Source organism: Hyla sarda, chromosome 6 (assembly GCF_029499605.1).
Source record: "Hyla sarda isolate aHylSar1 chromosome 6, aHylSar1.hap1, whole genome shotgun sequence".
In the NCBI taxonomy this organism is placed as follows: Eukaryota; Metazoa; Chordata; class Amphibia; order Anura; family Hylidae; genus Hyla; species Hyla sarda.
In genome coordinates, this window is record NC_079194.1 from 242507886 (window position 1) to 242522243 (window position 14358).

Genomic DNA, 14358 nt, shown 5'->3' on the forward strand with positions numbered 1-14358 from the left:
GCTGGGGGAGGGGAAAACTGGGCGCTCCCGTACCCCACCCGGATAAGCCCGTAAATCCATTTACTTTAATGAGCCGACCGGAGTCAAATGGTGACTCCGGTCGGCTCAGTTTTGACCCGTATTCAGTTTTGTGACCGGACCTAAAACCGTAGTAAACTACGGTTTCAGGTCCGGTTGGGAAACTGGATACAGGTAAAAAAAATTAGCCGACCAGAGTCACCGTTTGACTCTGGTCGGCTCATTAAAGTAAATGGATATACGGGCTGATCCGGCAGGGGTACGGGAGCGCCCGGTTTTCCCCTCCCCCAGCCGGATCAGGCACCCGTATGTAAAAAACGAGATGTGAATGCAGCCTAAATCAGTCATGCTTGCAATGTCTATGGAGCAGGTTCAATGTTCTGTCGGAATTTATTGATCGGAACTTTCTGTCGGAAATTCCGACCAAAAATTTCTGCAGTTCAAATGGGCTCCCGGAAAACCCATTCACCTGCATTTTAAGCTTCATGCAGCGGAATTTCCGACCGAAATTGCTGATCAAAATTCCAATTGGAAATTCTGTAGTGTGACCACGGCCTTACTGCCAGACTACAGCTGATCACTTGCATTGAAATTTACAGGAATGCTCAGGTCACATGCATAGGCTGCCCATTGTTTTCCCCCCAGCACCACTACACTGTGATTTACATTACAATTTGATCACACTGAACCATCTCCAGATAGGAGGAGTTTATTATTATGTCCACATTCTAAAGACCCCCAACCTCTACAGGACTATTCTTCTATATAAAGCACTCACTAAACTGGCTTCTCTTATTCGGACCAACAAGGAGGATTACAATGCACCTGACCCCGCTACTCACCCTTACCATATGCTTCCTTAGTCAGACCTTCTCATCTCCAGGTAAGTCCAGATACATTATTGTAGTTAGTCCAACAAGAAAGATAAACTATATAAACTGGATTTATACAAATGCAAAGTTGCTTCAATTAAAAGAAATTTAAGGCTTGTGATTCGGGTGTCCAGGCTATGAGGCTACACCATATAGGTCAGTGTTTTCCAACCAGTGTGTCTCCAGCTGTTGCAAAACTACATCTCCCAGCATGCCCGGACAGCCGAAGGCTGTCCGGGCATGCTGGGAGATGTAGTTTTGCAACAGCTGGAGACACACTGGTTGGGAGACACACAGATTGGGAGCTTGCTCTGCTGAAATGGGAGCCACAAAAACCTTGGCAGATGAGAACTGTAACCACTATGGACTTAATATTAATTGTATTTTAATTCTATGAATTTATTTAGACTTTAGAAAACTTTTTTGAGCACTGTATGGCTGCATGCAACATCAGGATATGGGCTTTCAAAGTGTAGAAGAGCCGCAGCACTCTATTCATTTATTTCTAGTAATAATTGTTTTAGTTTTATTTACAAAATATGATTAATGTTGCTATCATCATGTTTGGTTAAAAAAAAAAAAAGCTTGGAAATATCTTACTAGAATAACAAGACTGGAGTGCTGTGGTTCTAACTACACCTTCTCAAACTATAAGAGGTTCTCAATTGCGTTCCTTTTAAAAAAAACAGTCATGTGTCTACATTTAGCTGCTCGGTATTTTGTATTGAAACCCCTAGTTATTTTTCCAACTCCATCTCAGAAAGAAGGCATTCTAATATGCAGAGTCTTATTAGCGGGGTCTTCTGTATGAGGAAATAAAAAATAGGTGCATCCCTAGTAAAGTCTGCAAGTCAAAGATGTTACACAGACTGGTGGACGGTCGCTTACCGCATTTTGTTGTACTCAGCACATAGACATATAGCTCATGTAGAGTCAGCAGCCATATAGTTAATCAGAATCCATGTGTGCAGACCAGAGAAATGAAATCTGGAAGGACAAATAAGGACATCTGTTCAGGACTTCTCCCTAAGAACACATAATAGAGCCCAAGTCACGGACAATATAAAAATTTTATTCTGTGACAACGCGTTTCAAACCCATGTACAATAGCAGGCATCATTAATTCTGTGGGATTGCTAGCACTGGACACAGGAAAGGAAAATAAAAGAACAGAGCCTCTTAGGCTAGGTTCACATCTGTATTGGGGGCTTGTTTCGGAGGCTCTGATAAGGATTCTGTCCAAATGCAGTAAGCGTTCATTTAACCAGAATTTTTTACATTTTTTTGTGTCTGGTCATTTGGACGTAAGCCCTAACCAGAGCCTCTGAAGCAGATGTGAATGTAGCCTTAGTCTTATCAAGTATATTAGAAAATGCTACTGATTTCTTTCAGCATAGCCATTACACTTTTTACTTTTATTAAATAGCGCCATTCTTATCAATGGGCTGTTTTCTGGTGTTGCGGCTCAGCCATAGTGAAGTGGATTGGGTTCAGCTCCAATACCAGACACAACTCATGGAAAGGAGTGGCGCTGTATATAATAACTTGATAAAAACCTAGTATAACGAAGAGTAGTTATATTATGGAAGTGTAATGATGCCATAGTGTCTAAGAGCTTTATGCATTTACAACCTTGAAATTATTGTCTGAACAAATGGGCGTTTTACTATTAAAGGAGTACTATTATGCAATTTTTATTCTTTCTATTGTGCGCGGGCTGCAAAAAAAATCCAAAACAAACATTAACTCACCTTCCGTCACGCTCACGTTACGCCGCTATTGCACTCGGAAGAAGGAAGGAGACCATACTGGAAGACCGAAGAGCCTGGGCACAAAAGGATGAAACAAATTTGCACAATAGTACTCCTTTAAGTTAATTACAACTTAATAGCCATTTTACGCGCATTTTCTGGTCTAAAAGCTAGCAACTGTGGGAGAACATTGCCTAAGGGCAGAGTGCCATCGATTTTATTGGGATTCTGCTGCTGGAACTTCCACGGCATATGTTTCTGAAATGGAAATCCTGATTCCCCTGTCCACAGAAAGAATAGGCTATTATTTCCGCAGATTTTTCTCGGAAATGCATAGGCGTCTATGAGATGGCGCATTTCTGAGTGGTCCTAGTGATGATGCTTGTATATGTATTATGGCATTCCTCTATGCTCTAATAGGGCCTGTGTAGTAAAAAAAAAACTACCCATTTAAGGCATGTGAAGAAGAGCCATATTATACAGAAATATTACCACAGATTATATTTAACACAAATATTTAGTTTTTGACACAAATACTACAAAATATTTTTTTCATTCCTGTTTAGTGCCAACTGGGAACACCACATGTCCTCCTTGTAAATGGACAGAGTGGTTTAATGTGAACCATCCAAAAGAAGGTCCAAATGGTGGCGATTGGGAGACCCTAAGTAACATAACAGCTGTTGGGTTTAATGTGTGTCAGGTGCCTAGAGACATTCAATGTCGCTCTGCCCGATTTCCTTATATCCCATTTAAGTACCTGGATTACAACATCCAGTGTGATAGGAGCATAGGACTGACCTGCCTCAACAAGAACAATGATGTCTCATGTATAGACTTTGAGGTGCAATTCCTCTGTTGTCCCTGCGATCAGGTGCCAGATTCACCAATCCATGCAGCCACAGAGATACCAACTGCACCAGAAAATTCAACCTCATTCATCCCAGCTCTGTCCACAGGTAACTACTTAGGCATTATTTTATATCTGTGAGTGGTCTCTTTTCCTTTAAATAAAATAGGCTGGCCATACACCTGAGATAGCTAAAGACCAATGCTTTTTTGGCAACCGGTCACCTCTTTTGACCCTTCCATAGGGACAGGAGAGTAAGCCGCTGCCAGCCACAACTGATGAAAAATTGCATCAGTTGTGTATGGTCCACTGCCCAGTTATTTTTGCAGACCAGACGTGGGAAAAGATACATTTCCCTGTCCCGCCTGTCAGGTGGTCAGGTGTCCCAATTGAGGCGCTGGATAAATCTGCTCTGTCCCCATCTAAATGAATGGGATCAGTTCAATCATCAGTTTCCCTTCCGTGCTTCTCTACATTGCCAGAAGGCAACTGAGCCAGACATATATATATATATATATATATATATATATATATATATATATATATATATATATATATATATATATATAACAGCACACGAAGAAGACCCAGACGACACCAGTAAGTCTTTTTCTTATCTGAAGGGGACAAAGCCAAAAAGCATTGTTTTGAAGCACGTGACAAATATGTGGGGAACAGTACAGCTTTAGAGTTGTGCTAAGAGAGAATTATTTCACATTGTTCTCATACTGTTCAGACTACAAAAGTGACATAAAAGGGGTCTAAGGACCCTGTTGATCAGCTGTAATCTGTGGGGAAACCTGGCAGGAAATGTTGATTTTTTCCTGCAGCGCCACCAATTTTGCAGTTTACATGTTTCCTATTATACCAATACTTTAGCGCTTGCCATGTGCTGCTGTAATGAATGCACAAAAGCGCGACTTGTTAATCTATCCAAATAATATACAGTGAAATTCCTCCAAAAGAACACCACTTTTTGAAGACACCTTCTTACCCAGAGATTTTCTGTGACAGATTTCAGTTTCTCCTTTATTATGCATTCTTGTAAAATACAACACCCCGTGAAGACAATTTTTTTTGAAATTTCGAGTGGTCATCTCAGATAGATTTCAATGTACTCTGTTTCCTGTTATCAATATTTTGGGTAGGAGATACATGTTTTAGGGGCTATTCACATGTACAGTACTCTGTGCAGATTTGATGCAAAGGATTTTCTGCTGCAGATTTCAATATAAACTGAATGACTGAACACATCTTGAAATGCACAGCATCAAATCTGCCCAGAATACTGTACGTGTGAATGGACCCTTAAAGGGGTTGTCTGGGGGGGGAAAAAACTGAGAAAAAGGAGTGAAGTTAAAAAAATTTAATAAAAAAGAACCATCTCTTAAATTTTTTACTCCCGCACTGGTGTAATGGAGCTTTGTTCCCCACTGTACAGAGCTTTCGGGTTTGGCGACGTCACACAACTGCTAATCCAAACAGCAGCAGTGTTCCGCAACGGATTGGCTGAGCAAGCATATGACTTACATCCCAAACCCAGAAATGCTGGACAGTGGGGAAGAGAGCTCCATTATATCGGCGGCAGTGGGGGAACAAGGAGGGTAAGAGACAGTTTTTTTTTTTTTTTTTTACTGAACCCCATCCCTGACCAGGTCTTTAAAAAGACTTTCTCCAGACACCCCCTTTAACTCGTAATACCCCTTTAAGCACTACACACTCCCCATTCATTTCACTGAGTTGTCAATGTAATGCAGGAACAGACAGATCATCCAAGTTCACACTGAGAAATTTCCAGATGGAAAAATTCTGGCTGGAGATCCTAAGTGCGCTTGTTGTCGACTGAATCAGTCGTCGCTAGGACCTAAAGAGTGACGGTAATCCCATTGACAGAAATTGGATTCTGCGACACCGGAATTTCAAAGTAGAATTTCACTCGAAAATGTACAGTTTCGCTTTAAATATATTTTCTTAAATATAAGATACAAATAATCATAATTTCTGATTCTTTTCTGTTTAGTGCGCACTGGAAACTCCACATGCTCTCCTTGTAAATGGACAGAGTGGTTTAATGTCGACCATCCAAAAGAAGGTCCAAATGGTGGAGACTGGGAGACCCTGAGTAACATTACAGCTCGTGGATTTGATGTGTGTCAAGCACCTAGAGACATTCAGTGCCGTTCTGCCCGATTTCCTTATGTCCCCTTTGAGATGCTTGAATACGACACAAAGTGTGAAAGGAACATAGGGTTAATCTGTCTCAACAAGAACAATGTGGTCCTATGTACAGACTTTGAGGTGCAATTTCTCTGTTGTTCCTGTGATCAAGTGCAAGATTCACCAATCCGTACAACTCCACAGATGCCAATCTCAACCTCACAGGTTCCAGCTTTGCCTGCAGGTAATAAGACATTGATTTATAGCAATTTGTGGCCCATTTTCCTTTAAATCAAAATATGTTATTGTGTGTAATGTGGATTTTGAATTCTAATGATATAACAACGCATATTTAGTGCAGGGTAACATGAGTAATATAGGTGTAGCTATAATGGGTGCAGACACACCCTGGTCCTGGTGCCTGAGATGGCCATGGACCCAACCCCCCCCCCCCCCCCCCGCCTCAGATAGTATTAGAGAGGACACGTAGTAGCAGAGGGATCTTCTCCTTTATATTAAAATAAGTAAATTTTTGCAATGTGTATTTTTACTAATGTACTTAGAGATAGCAGTCACACACAAGCATAGGTACCTGAGAGAATTCAGAGATCCCTCTACCCCATAGGCAGATACCCATATTATAAATCGCACATGGTAGGTGACATTTTGCATTGTGTCCAAAAACTTTAAGTTATAACTTTAAAGGGGTATTCTGGAATTATACATCCATGGGATAGGGGATAACATGTATGAATATGCAGGGGTCCCACCACTGGGGACCCCCACAATCTTGGTGCAGCCCTCAGCATCCTGTGCAGGGTGCTGCCTCCAAGACGGGGACGTGAAATAACGGCCATGCCCCCTTGTGACGTCACGTCACCCCCTTCCATAGACAAGAATGGAGGGGTGTGACGTAACGTCACTAGGGGGTGTGGCCGTGAAGTCACGTCCCCGTCTTGGAGGCAGCGCCCGACACAGAATGCCGAGGGCTGCACCGAGATCGCGGGGTTGCCAGCGGCAGCACCCCTGTGATCAGACATCTTATATAGATAAGATGTATAAAGCCGGAAAACTACTTTAAGCAATTTTTATGCTTAGTAATATTCTGTAAGGGTGTACTCACATGTACAGTATACTATGCCTATTTGATGTGCAGGATTTGAAGCTGCAGATTTGTTGCTGTGACTGATCATTTAGTTGAAATCTGCAACATAAAATCCTGCACAATAAATTACTACTGCACGTGTGAATACACCCTAACAGTTCTAGTGACATCCATTATTATCTATACATGTAGCAAAAGCAGGACTTTCTCATGTACTTTAGCAATTCCTTGCAGTTTTGAAGATCTTTGCTTCTTGTCTTTTAAAGGAAATCTTTATTGTTACTTTGAGTGGATACAAATCTGTCCTGGTTATGTTTTAGATATGCCATTGTTAGATTCATTACAGTTATCAGAGCCCTGTCTGGTGATAAGCCACCTACCTTTGTGTGTGTCCATCACATAACCAGGATAAGTTTTTACCCACTGAGAATAAACACCAAAAGTTCTCACTGAGAAGTTGAAAACAAAGTAATTGATACTAAAAGCAAGTTAGAGAACAATGGGTGCAATTTTATAACACATTGCTTGAAACTGTATTACTCCTTTATGGTCTATTCACATGTACAGTATTCTGCGCAGGATTTGATGAACAGGATTTTCTGCTACAGATTTCAATGATAACTGAATGACTGAACACAGCTTGAAATCCTGCGCTTCAAATCTGTGCAGAATACTGTACGTGTGAATAGACCCTTAAAGGGAATCTGTCAGCTTTTATCATTCTCAGAGCTGCAAACATTGGCAGATAGCGGATAGGCAGATAAAATAAATTATGGCTGTCTCTAAGCTTATAACCACTTGCAAAGATATAAAATCATGTTGTTTTTTTTAAGCTCAAGTGCCCTTGAAGCCGTGCTGAGTTGCAGCATACATGCCTCCTCATTCCCTGCTTGGCTTTCAACATCAATACCTGTAAATCAATCATACAGAACAGGAAGGGATGGTGTAGAGAGGAGGCACACATGCTGCAGATCAGCACCACCTGTATGACACTTGAGCTTAGAAGGAAAACATGATTTTATAACTTTGCAAACAGCCATCAGCTAAGAGATAGCTATCATTTGTTTTATCTCCCCATGTCTGCATCGCTGAACATGATACAGAGCTTTCAGGATCCATTGAAAGGGAATTTGACAGCCCATCTGCATGCTACGAGCTGCAGGCATGGGCTGACAGATAATGGGGTGATACAATTCACATTATCTTTTATAAAACTGTGGGAGTTTTCATAATTCATAAAATAATTTTTTTCCCTTAAAAAAATTCTGAAAAGTAATCAAAAAGTATTCCAAATCCAAAAATTGCAATGATAGAACATCAACTTGTCCTGTAAAAAAGAAGGCCTAGCTGACTGAAAAATAAAAATGTGTAATGCAATGTGGCAGCACAAAGGAAAATATTTTTTTTTTGGCATTTGTGAAAAAGTTGTAAAACATGATACAACTATACACATTTCCTATCTTATAATAGATAGATTTATCAAAATATCATACATTTTATTATTATTTCGAAAAGCTTTTCAATGTGTTATAGGTACAAAAAAAATGTGCCAAGTCCAAGGATATCTTGTTGGACAAATAAAAAAAAAATCCAAGTTTTAAAATGCAGGAGTGAAAAAAGAAAATAATTTATGCTTTATGGAAGAAAAAGGAACCAGGTCCCTAAGGAATTAAATATATCTTAATTGGTAATAGATGTATATATTCATAATTTTCTGATTCTTTCCTGTTTAGTGCCTAAAAACAACTCAACATGTCCTACTTGTAAATGGACAGATTGGTTTAATGTGAATCATCCAAAAGAAGGTCCAAATGGTGGTGACTGGGAGACCCTGAGTAATATCACAGCTCGTGGATTTGATGTGTGCCAAGCACCTAGAGACATTCGTTGCCGCTCTGGCCGATTTCCTTATGTCCTCTTTAAGGATCTGAATTACAACACCCAGTGTGAAAAGAGCGTAGGACTGACCTGCCTCAACAAGAACAATGATGTCCCTTGTATAGACTTTGAGGTTCAATTCCTCTGTTGTCCTTGCGATCAAGTGCCAGAATCACCAAACCAAATTACACCCACATATTCAACCTTACAAATCCATACAGCAACAAAGGTGCCAACACCACCAGAAAATTCAACCTCATCAATCCGTACAGCAACAAAGATGCCAACACCACCAGAATATTCAACCTCACCAATCCGTACAGCAACAAAGATGCCAACAACACCAGAATATTCAACCTCATCAATCCGTACAGCAACAAAGATGCCAACAACACCAGAATATTCAACCTCAACAATACGTACAGCCACAAGGATGCCAACAACACCAGAATATTCAACCTCATCAATCCGTACAGCAACACCAGAATATTCAACCTCAACAATACGTACAGCCACAGGGATGCCAACTACACCAGAATATTCAACCTCACCAATCCGTACAGCAACAAAGATGCCAACAACATCAGAATATTCAACCTCAACAATACGTACAGCCACAAGGATGCCAACAACACCAGAATATTCAACTTCCCAGATTCCAGCTGTGCCCGAAGGTAATTAATAAGACTTTGATTTATAGCAATAAGTGGTCTCTTCTCCTTTATATCTACATAAGTTGTGTGTGCATGGTGGATTTTCACTAACGCACTTACTGTATGAAATAACACAAAGCACAGCATTCTTAGTATAATTAAGAATGCCATGCCATGCTTTATAATATACTTTGTGTATCAATTTGATATGATTTTCAAATTATCTGCTTACTGCCATTCAACAGAAATCTTAATTGTTACTCCTAGTGGTCCTGGTCATGTTGTGGGCACACAGCTGCTGGGCTGGTTATAGTTGAAGCTGTGCACCTGCATGTCCATATGATGCCCAGCACAGATTATTATTTGCTGAAACGGCAACTACCAGAAATGTGAAAATTTAAGAACTGATTCAGATACATTATTGGATAACTTTATACACTTTTGTAAAACATTTGATAAAACTGGGATCCCTCATTTAATGATATGATATTAAAGCTATCAATATAATAGAGCCGAACAGAAAGTAAGGAGCTGAGATGTAGGGAGATGTTTGGTGGAGTTCATCACACTGCAGAGTTATAGATTTAACTAAAAATGAAATACTGGTCACTAGTTAGTTTTGCTCCTTTACAGTAGGGTCACGTGTGCTGTATTTTGCTGCTGCATATTTTCCTACCAATTGAAGTCAATGGGTAGCAAAATCAGCTGCAAAAAATAAACAGCAAAATACGGCATGTGTGACCCTACCCTATTCCCTATTTACAGTACCTTCAACAATCACAAATATGTACAATTTCAAAAAGCTTTCCTATGCCTTATAGGTACAAAAAAAAAAATTGTGCCAAGTTCCCTCCCATAAGGCTATCTTGTTGGACAAATAAAAAAAATCCAAGTTTTAAAATGCAGGGGGGGGGGGGGGGGGAGAAAATAATTGATGCTATATGGTAGAAAAGGAAACAAGTCCCTAAGGAATTAAATATATTTTACTTGATAATGGATGTATATATTCATAATTTCTGATTCATAATATCTGATTCTTTCCTGTTTAGTGCCTCAAAAAAACTCCACATGCTCTCCTTGTAAATGGACAGATTGGTTTAATGTGAACCATCCAAAAGAAGGTCCAAATGGTGGCGACTGGGAGACCCTGAGTAATATCTCAGCTTTTGGGTTTAATGTGTGCCAAGCACCTAGAGACATTCATTGCCGCTCTGGCCGATTTCCTTATGTCCCCTTTGAGGATCTGAATTACAACACTCAGTGTGAAAAGAGCGTAGGACTGACCTGCCTCAACAAGAACAATGATGTCCCTTGTATAGACTTTGAGGTGCAATTCCTCTGTTGTCCTTGTGATCAAGTGCCAGATTCACGAAGTCAAACTACACCAACATATTCAACCTCATCAATCCGTACAGCAACAAAAATGCCAACACCACAAGAATATTCAACCTCACAAATCCATACAGCAACAAAAATGCCAACACCACCAGAAAATTCCACCTCACAAATCCATACAGCCACAAAGATGCCAACAACACCAGAATATTCAACATCATCAATTCATACAGCAACAAAGATGCCAACAACACCAGAATATTCAACCTCATCAATCAGTACAGCAACAAAAATGCCAACACCACCAGAAAACTCAACCTCACAAATCCATACAGCCACAAAGATGCCAACAACACCAGAATATTCAACATCATCAATTCATACAGAAACAAAGATGCCAACAACACCAGAATATTCAACATCATCAATTCATACAGAAACAAAGATGCCAACAACATCAGAATATTCAACATCATCAATTCATACAGCAACAAAGATGCCAACAACACCAGAATATTCAACCTCATCAATCAGTACAGCAACAAAGATGCCAACAACACCAAAATATTCAACCTCATCAATCAGTACAGCAACAAAGATGCCAACACCACCAAAATATTCAACCTCATCAATCAGTACAGCAACAAAGATGCCAACAACACCAAAATATTCAACTTCACGGATCCCAGCTGTGCCCGAAGGTAATTAATAAGACTTTGATTTATAGCAATAAGTGGTCTCTTCTCCTTTTCATAGCAATAAGTGGTCTCTTCTCCTTTATATCTACAAGTTGTGTGTGCATGGAGGATTTTAACTAATGCACTTATGAAATAACACAAAGCATGGAATTTTTAGTATAATTAAGAGTTACACCACTTTCTAATATACTTTCTGTATCAATTTCATATGATTTTCAAGTTATCTGCTTACTGCCATTTAAAATAAATCTTCATGGTTACTCCTAGTGTTCCTGGTCATGTTGTGGGCACACAGCTCCTGGACTGGTTATAGTTGAAGCTTTGCACCTGCATGCCCATATGATGCCCAGGATAGGTTTTTATTTGCTGAAACGGCAACTACCAGAGATGTGAAAACTGAAGAACTGATTCAGATACATAATTGGATAACTCTATACACTTTCATAAAAGATTTGATAAAACTGGGATCCCCCATTTAATTACATGATATTAAAGCTATAAATATAATAGAGCCGAACGGAAAGTAAGGAGCTGAGCTATAGGGAGATGTTTGGTGGAGTTCTTCACATTGCAGAGTTATTGATTTAAAGGGGGACTCTGCCCCTGGACATCTTATCCCCTATCCAAAGGATAGGGGATAAGATGTCTGATTGCAGGGTTCCCGCCACTGGGGAGCCCCGCGATCTTAGCTGCGGCACCCCAGACATCCGGTACACGGAGTGAACTTTGCTCCGTGCCGGATGACTGGCGATGCGGGGCGGAGGCTTGTGACATCACGGTCACGCCCTGCTTGTGACATCACGGCCTGCTCGTAACGTCACGGCCATGCCCCCTCAATGCAAGTCTATGGAAGGTGGCGTGACGGCAGTCACGCCCCCTCCATAGACTTGAATTGAGGGGGCATGGCTGTGACGTCACGGAACTCCGGCGTTGCACCCAACACTCTAAATTAACACCAAGTGTAGCGGGGAGATCGCGGGGGTCCCCAATGGCGGAACCCCCATGATCAGACATCTTTTCCCCTATCCTTTGAATAGGGGATAAGATGTCTTGGGGCGGACTACCCCTTTAACTAAAAAGAAACACTGGTCACTAGTTAGTTTTTCACCTTTATGGTAGGGTCATATGAGCTGTATTTTGCTGCTGCATATTTTCCTACTAATTAAAGTCAATGGGTAGCAAAATAAGCTGCAAAAAATAAAAATAAAAAAAATACGGCATGTGTGATCCTACCCTAAAGAAGCATTCTTATTTCAAAAAGTTAGTCCCTATTTACAGGACCGCCAACAATCACAGGAATGTAGGAAAATCACTGAATAAAGGGAGTGGAAGTCTCAGAGACTGATTGAAGCCCTGCCCGTGCATGCACGCCCCACTCCATTCAGAGGACATTTGTATTCTGTTCTCAAGATCGGCAGGGATCTCAGCGGACGAACCCCCACTGATTGGGTAGTTATAACATTCTGAAATGATAAGGCACATATAAAAAAAAGTGTGTGAAAAGTAGTTCCAGGTCTACCACTGTTATCACATATTTTACCTTTTTTGTGAAATATTAAATATATTTTTTCCTGTTTAGTGCCTAAAGAAAACTCCACATGCTCTCCTTGTAAATGGACAGAGTGGTTTAATGTGAACCCTCCGAAAGACGGTCCAAATGGGGGAGACTGGGAGACCCTGAGTGACATCACAGCTCGAGGATTTGATGTGTGCCATGTGCCCAGAGACATTCAATGCCGCTCTGCCCGATTTCCTTACGTCCCCTTTAACGCACTTGAGTATAACATCCAGTGTGAAAGGAGTACAGGACTGATCTGTCTCAACAGGAACAATGATGTCTCATGTATAGACTTTGAGGTGAAATTCCTCTGTTGTCCCTGTGATCAAGTGCCAGAATCCCCAATCCATACAGCCACAGAAATGCCAACTACACCGGAAAACTCAACCTCACTGATCCCAGTTCTGCCCGCAGGTAATTAATAAGACATTGGTTTATATCCATAAGTGGCCTCTAAAATTTAAGTTGAGTGTGCAATGTGTGAGATAACATTAAAAAAAATGTGATGCAGACAAAAGTTAGTAGTAGCCTGGCTGTAGTTATATGGGGTGAACCTGGGTCCTGGTGCCTGTGAGGTTCAAAGACTCCTTTGCCAATAAGGAAGCACTAGTAGTATAAATAGAAAATGGTAGCTTTTGGGGGGGGGGGGGCTTCTTAGATATTTTGCATTAGTCTTGGTGCTTCAAATTAGTAGTAATAATGCTTAGCAATGTAATAAATTCCAGAGATATCTTAGTATATAATAACAGTATATGATAACATGACATTAAATGGGTTATCCAGGAATAGAAAAACAGAGCTAATTTATTTCAAAAACCTCTACTCGTCTGTCTCCAGGTTGGTTGTGGAATTACAATTTGGCTCCATTCACTTCGAAGGAACTGAGTTGCAGAAACACAACCAACCTGGAGACAGACATGGAGTGTTTTTTTTTTAAAGGAATTAGCTGTTTTTCTATTCCTGGATAACCCCTTTAAAGCTATCTTAAAGAGGACCTGTGGCAAACCCTAAAAAAAACTGTAGTAAGGTATGTGAGCAGGGAACCCTAAGCTTTTAAATGATATTGCGATGGCTGCACTAGTCACCAGTGAATGCTTTCCACAGCTGGGGAAAAAAAAAAAACGGCAGAGGAAAAATAATCCACTTTTCGATCATAAACCCTGCAGTGCCCATTAATATTACTTGATTCTCTACAGAATACAGGCTGTCCAGAAACAGCCGAAACCACCAAAATCACTATTTTTTGTTTCTTTCTTGTTTAGGGCCAACTGAAAAACCCACATGTTCTGCTTGTAAATGGACAGAGTGGTTTAATGTGAATCATCCAAAAGAAGGTCCAAATGGTGGCGACTGGGAGACCCTAAGTAACATCACAGCTCGTGGATTTGATGTGTGCCAAGCACCTAGAGACATTCATTGCCGCTCTGCCCGATTTCCTTATGTCCCCTTTGAGGATCTGAATTACAACACCCAGTGTGAACAG

At 40.6% G+C, this 14358-nt stretch overlaps 1 protein-coding gene across 1 annotated transcript; it reads left to right on the forward strand.

Moving 5' to 3' along the window:
* Positions 1-837: 837 nt before the first annotated feature.
* LOC130277492 (mucin-5AC-like) lies at positions 838-13101 on the forward strand. The gene is made up of 6 exons (XM_056528166.1): positions 838-901; positions 5512-5892; positions 8487-9305; positions 10334-11320; positions 12897-12998; positions 13097-13101. The coding sequence occupies exons 1-6, from the start codon at positions 838-840 to the stop codon at positions 13099-13101; spliced, it is 2358 nt and encodes a 785-aa protein (XP_056384141.1).
* The last annotated feature ends 1257 nt before the right edge of the window (positions 13102-14358 follow it).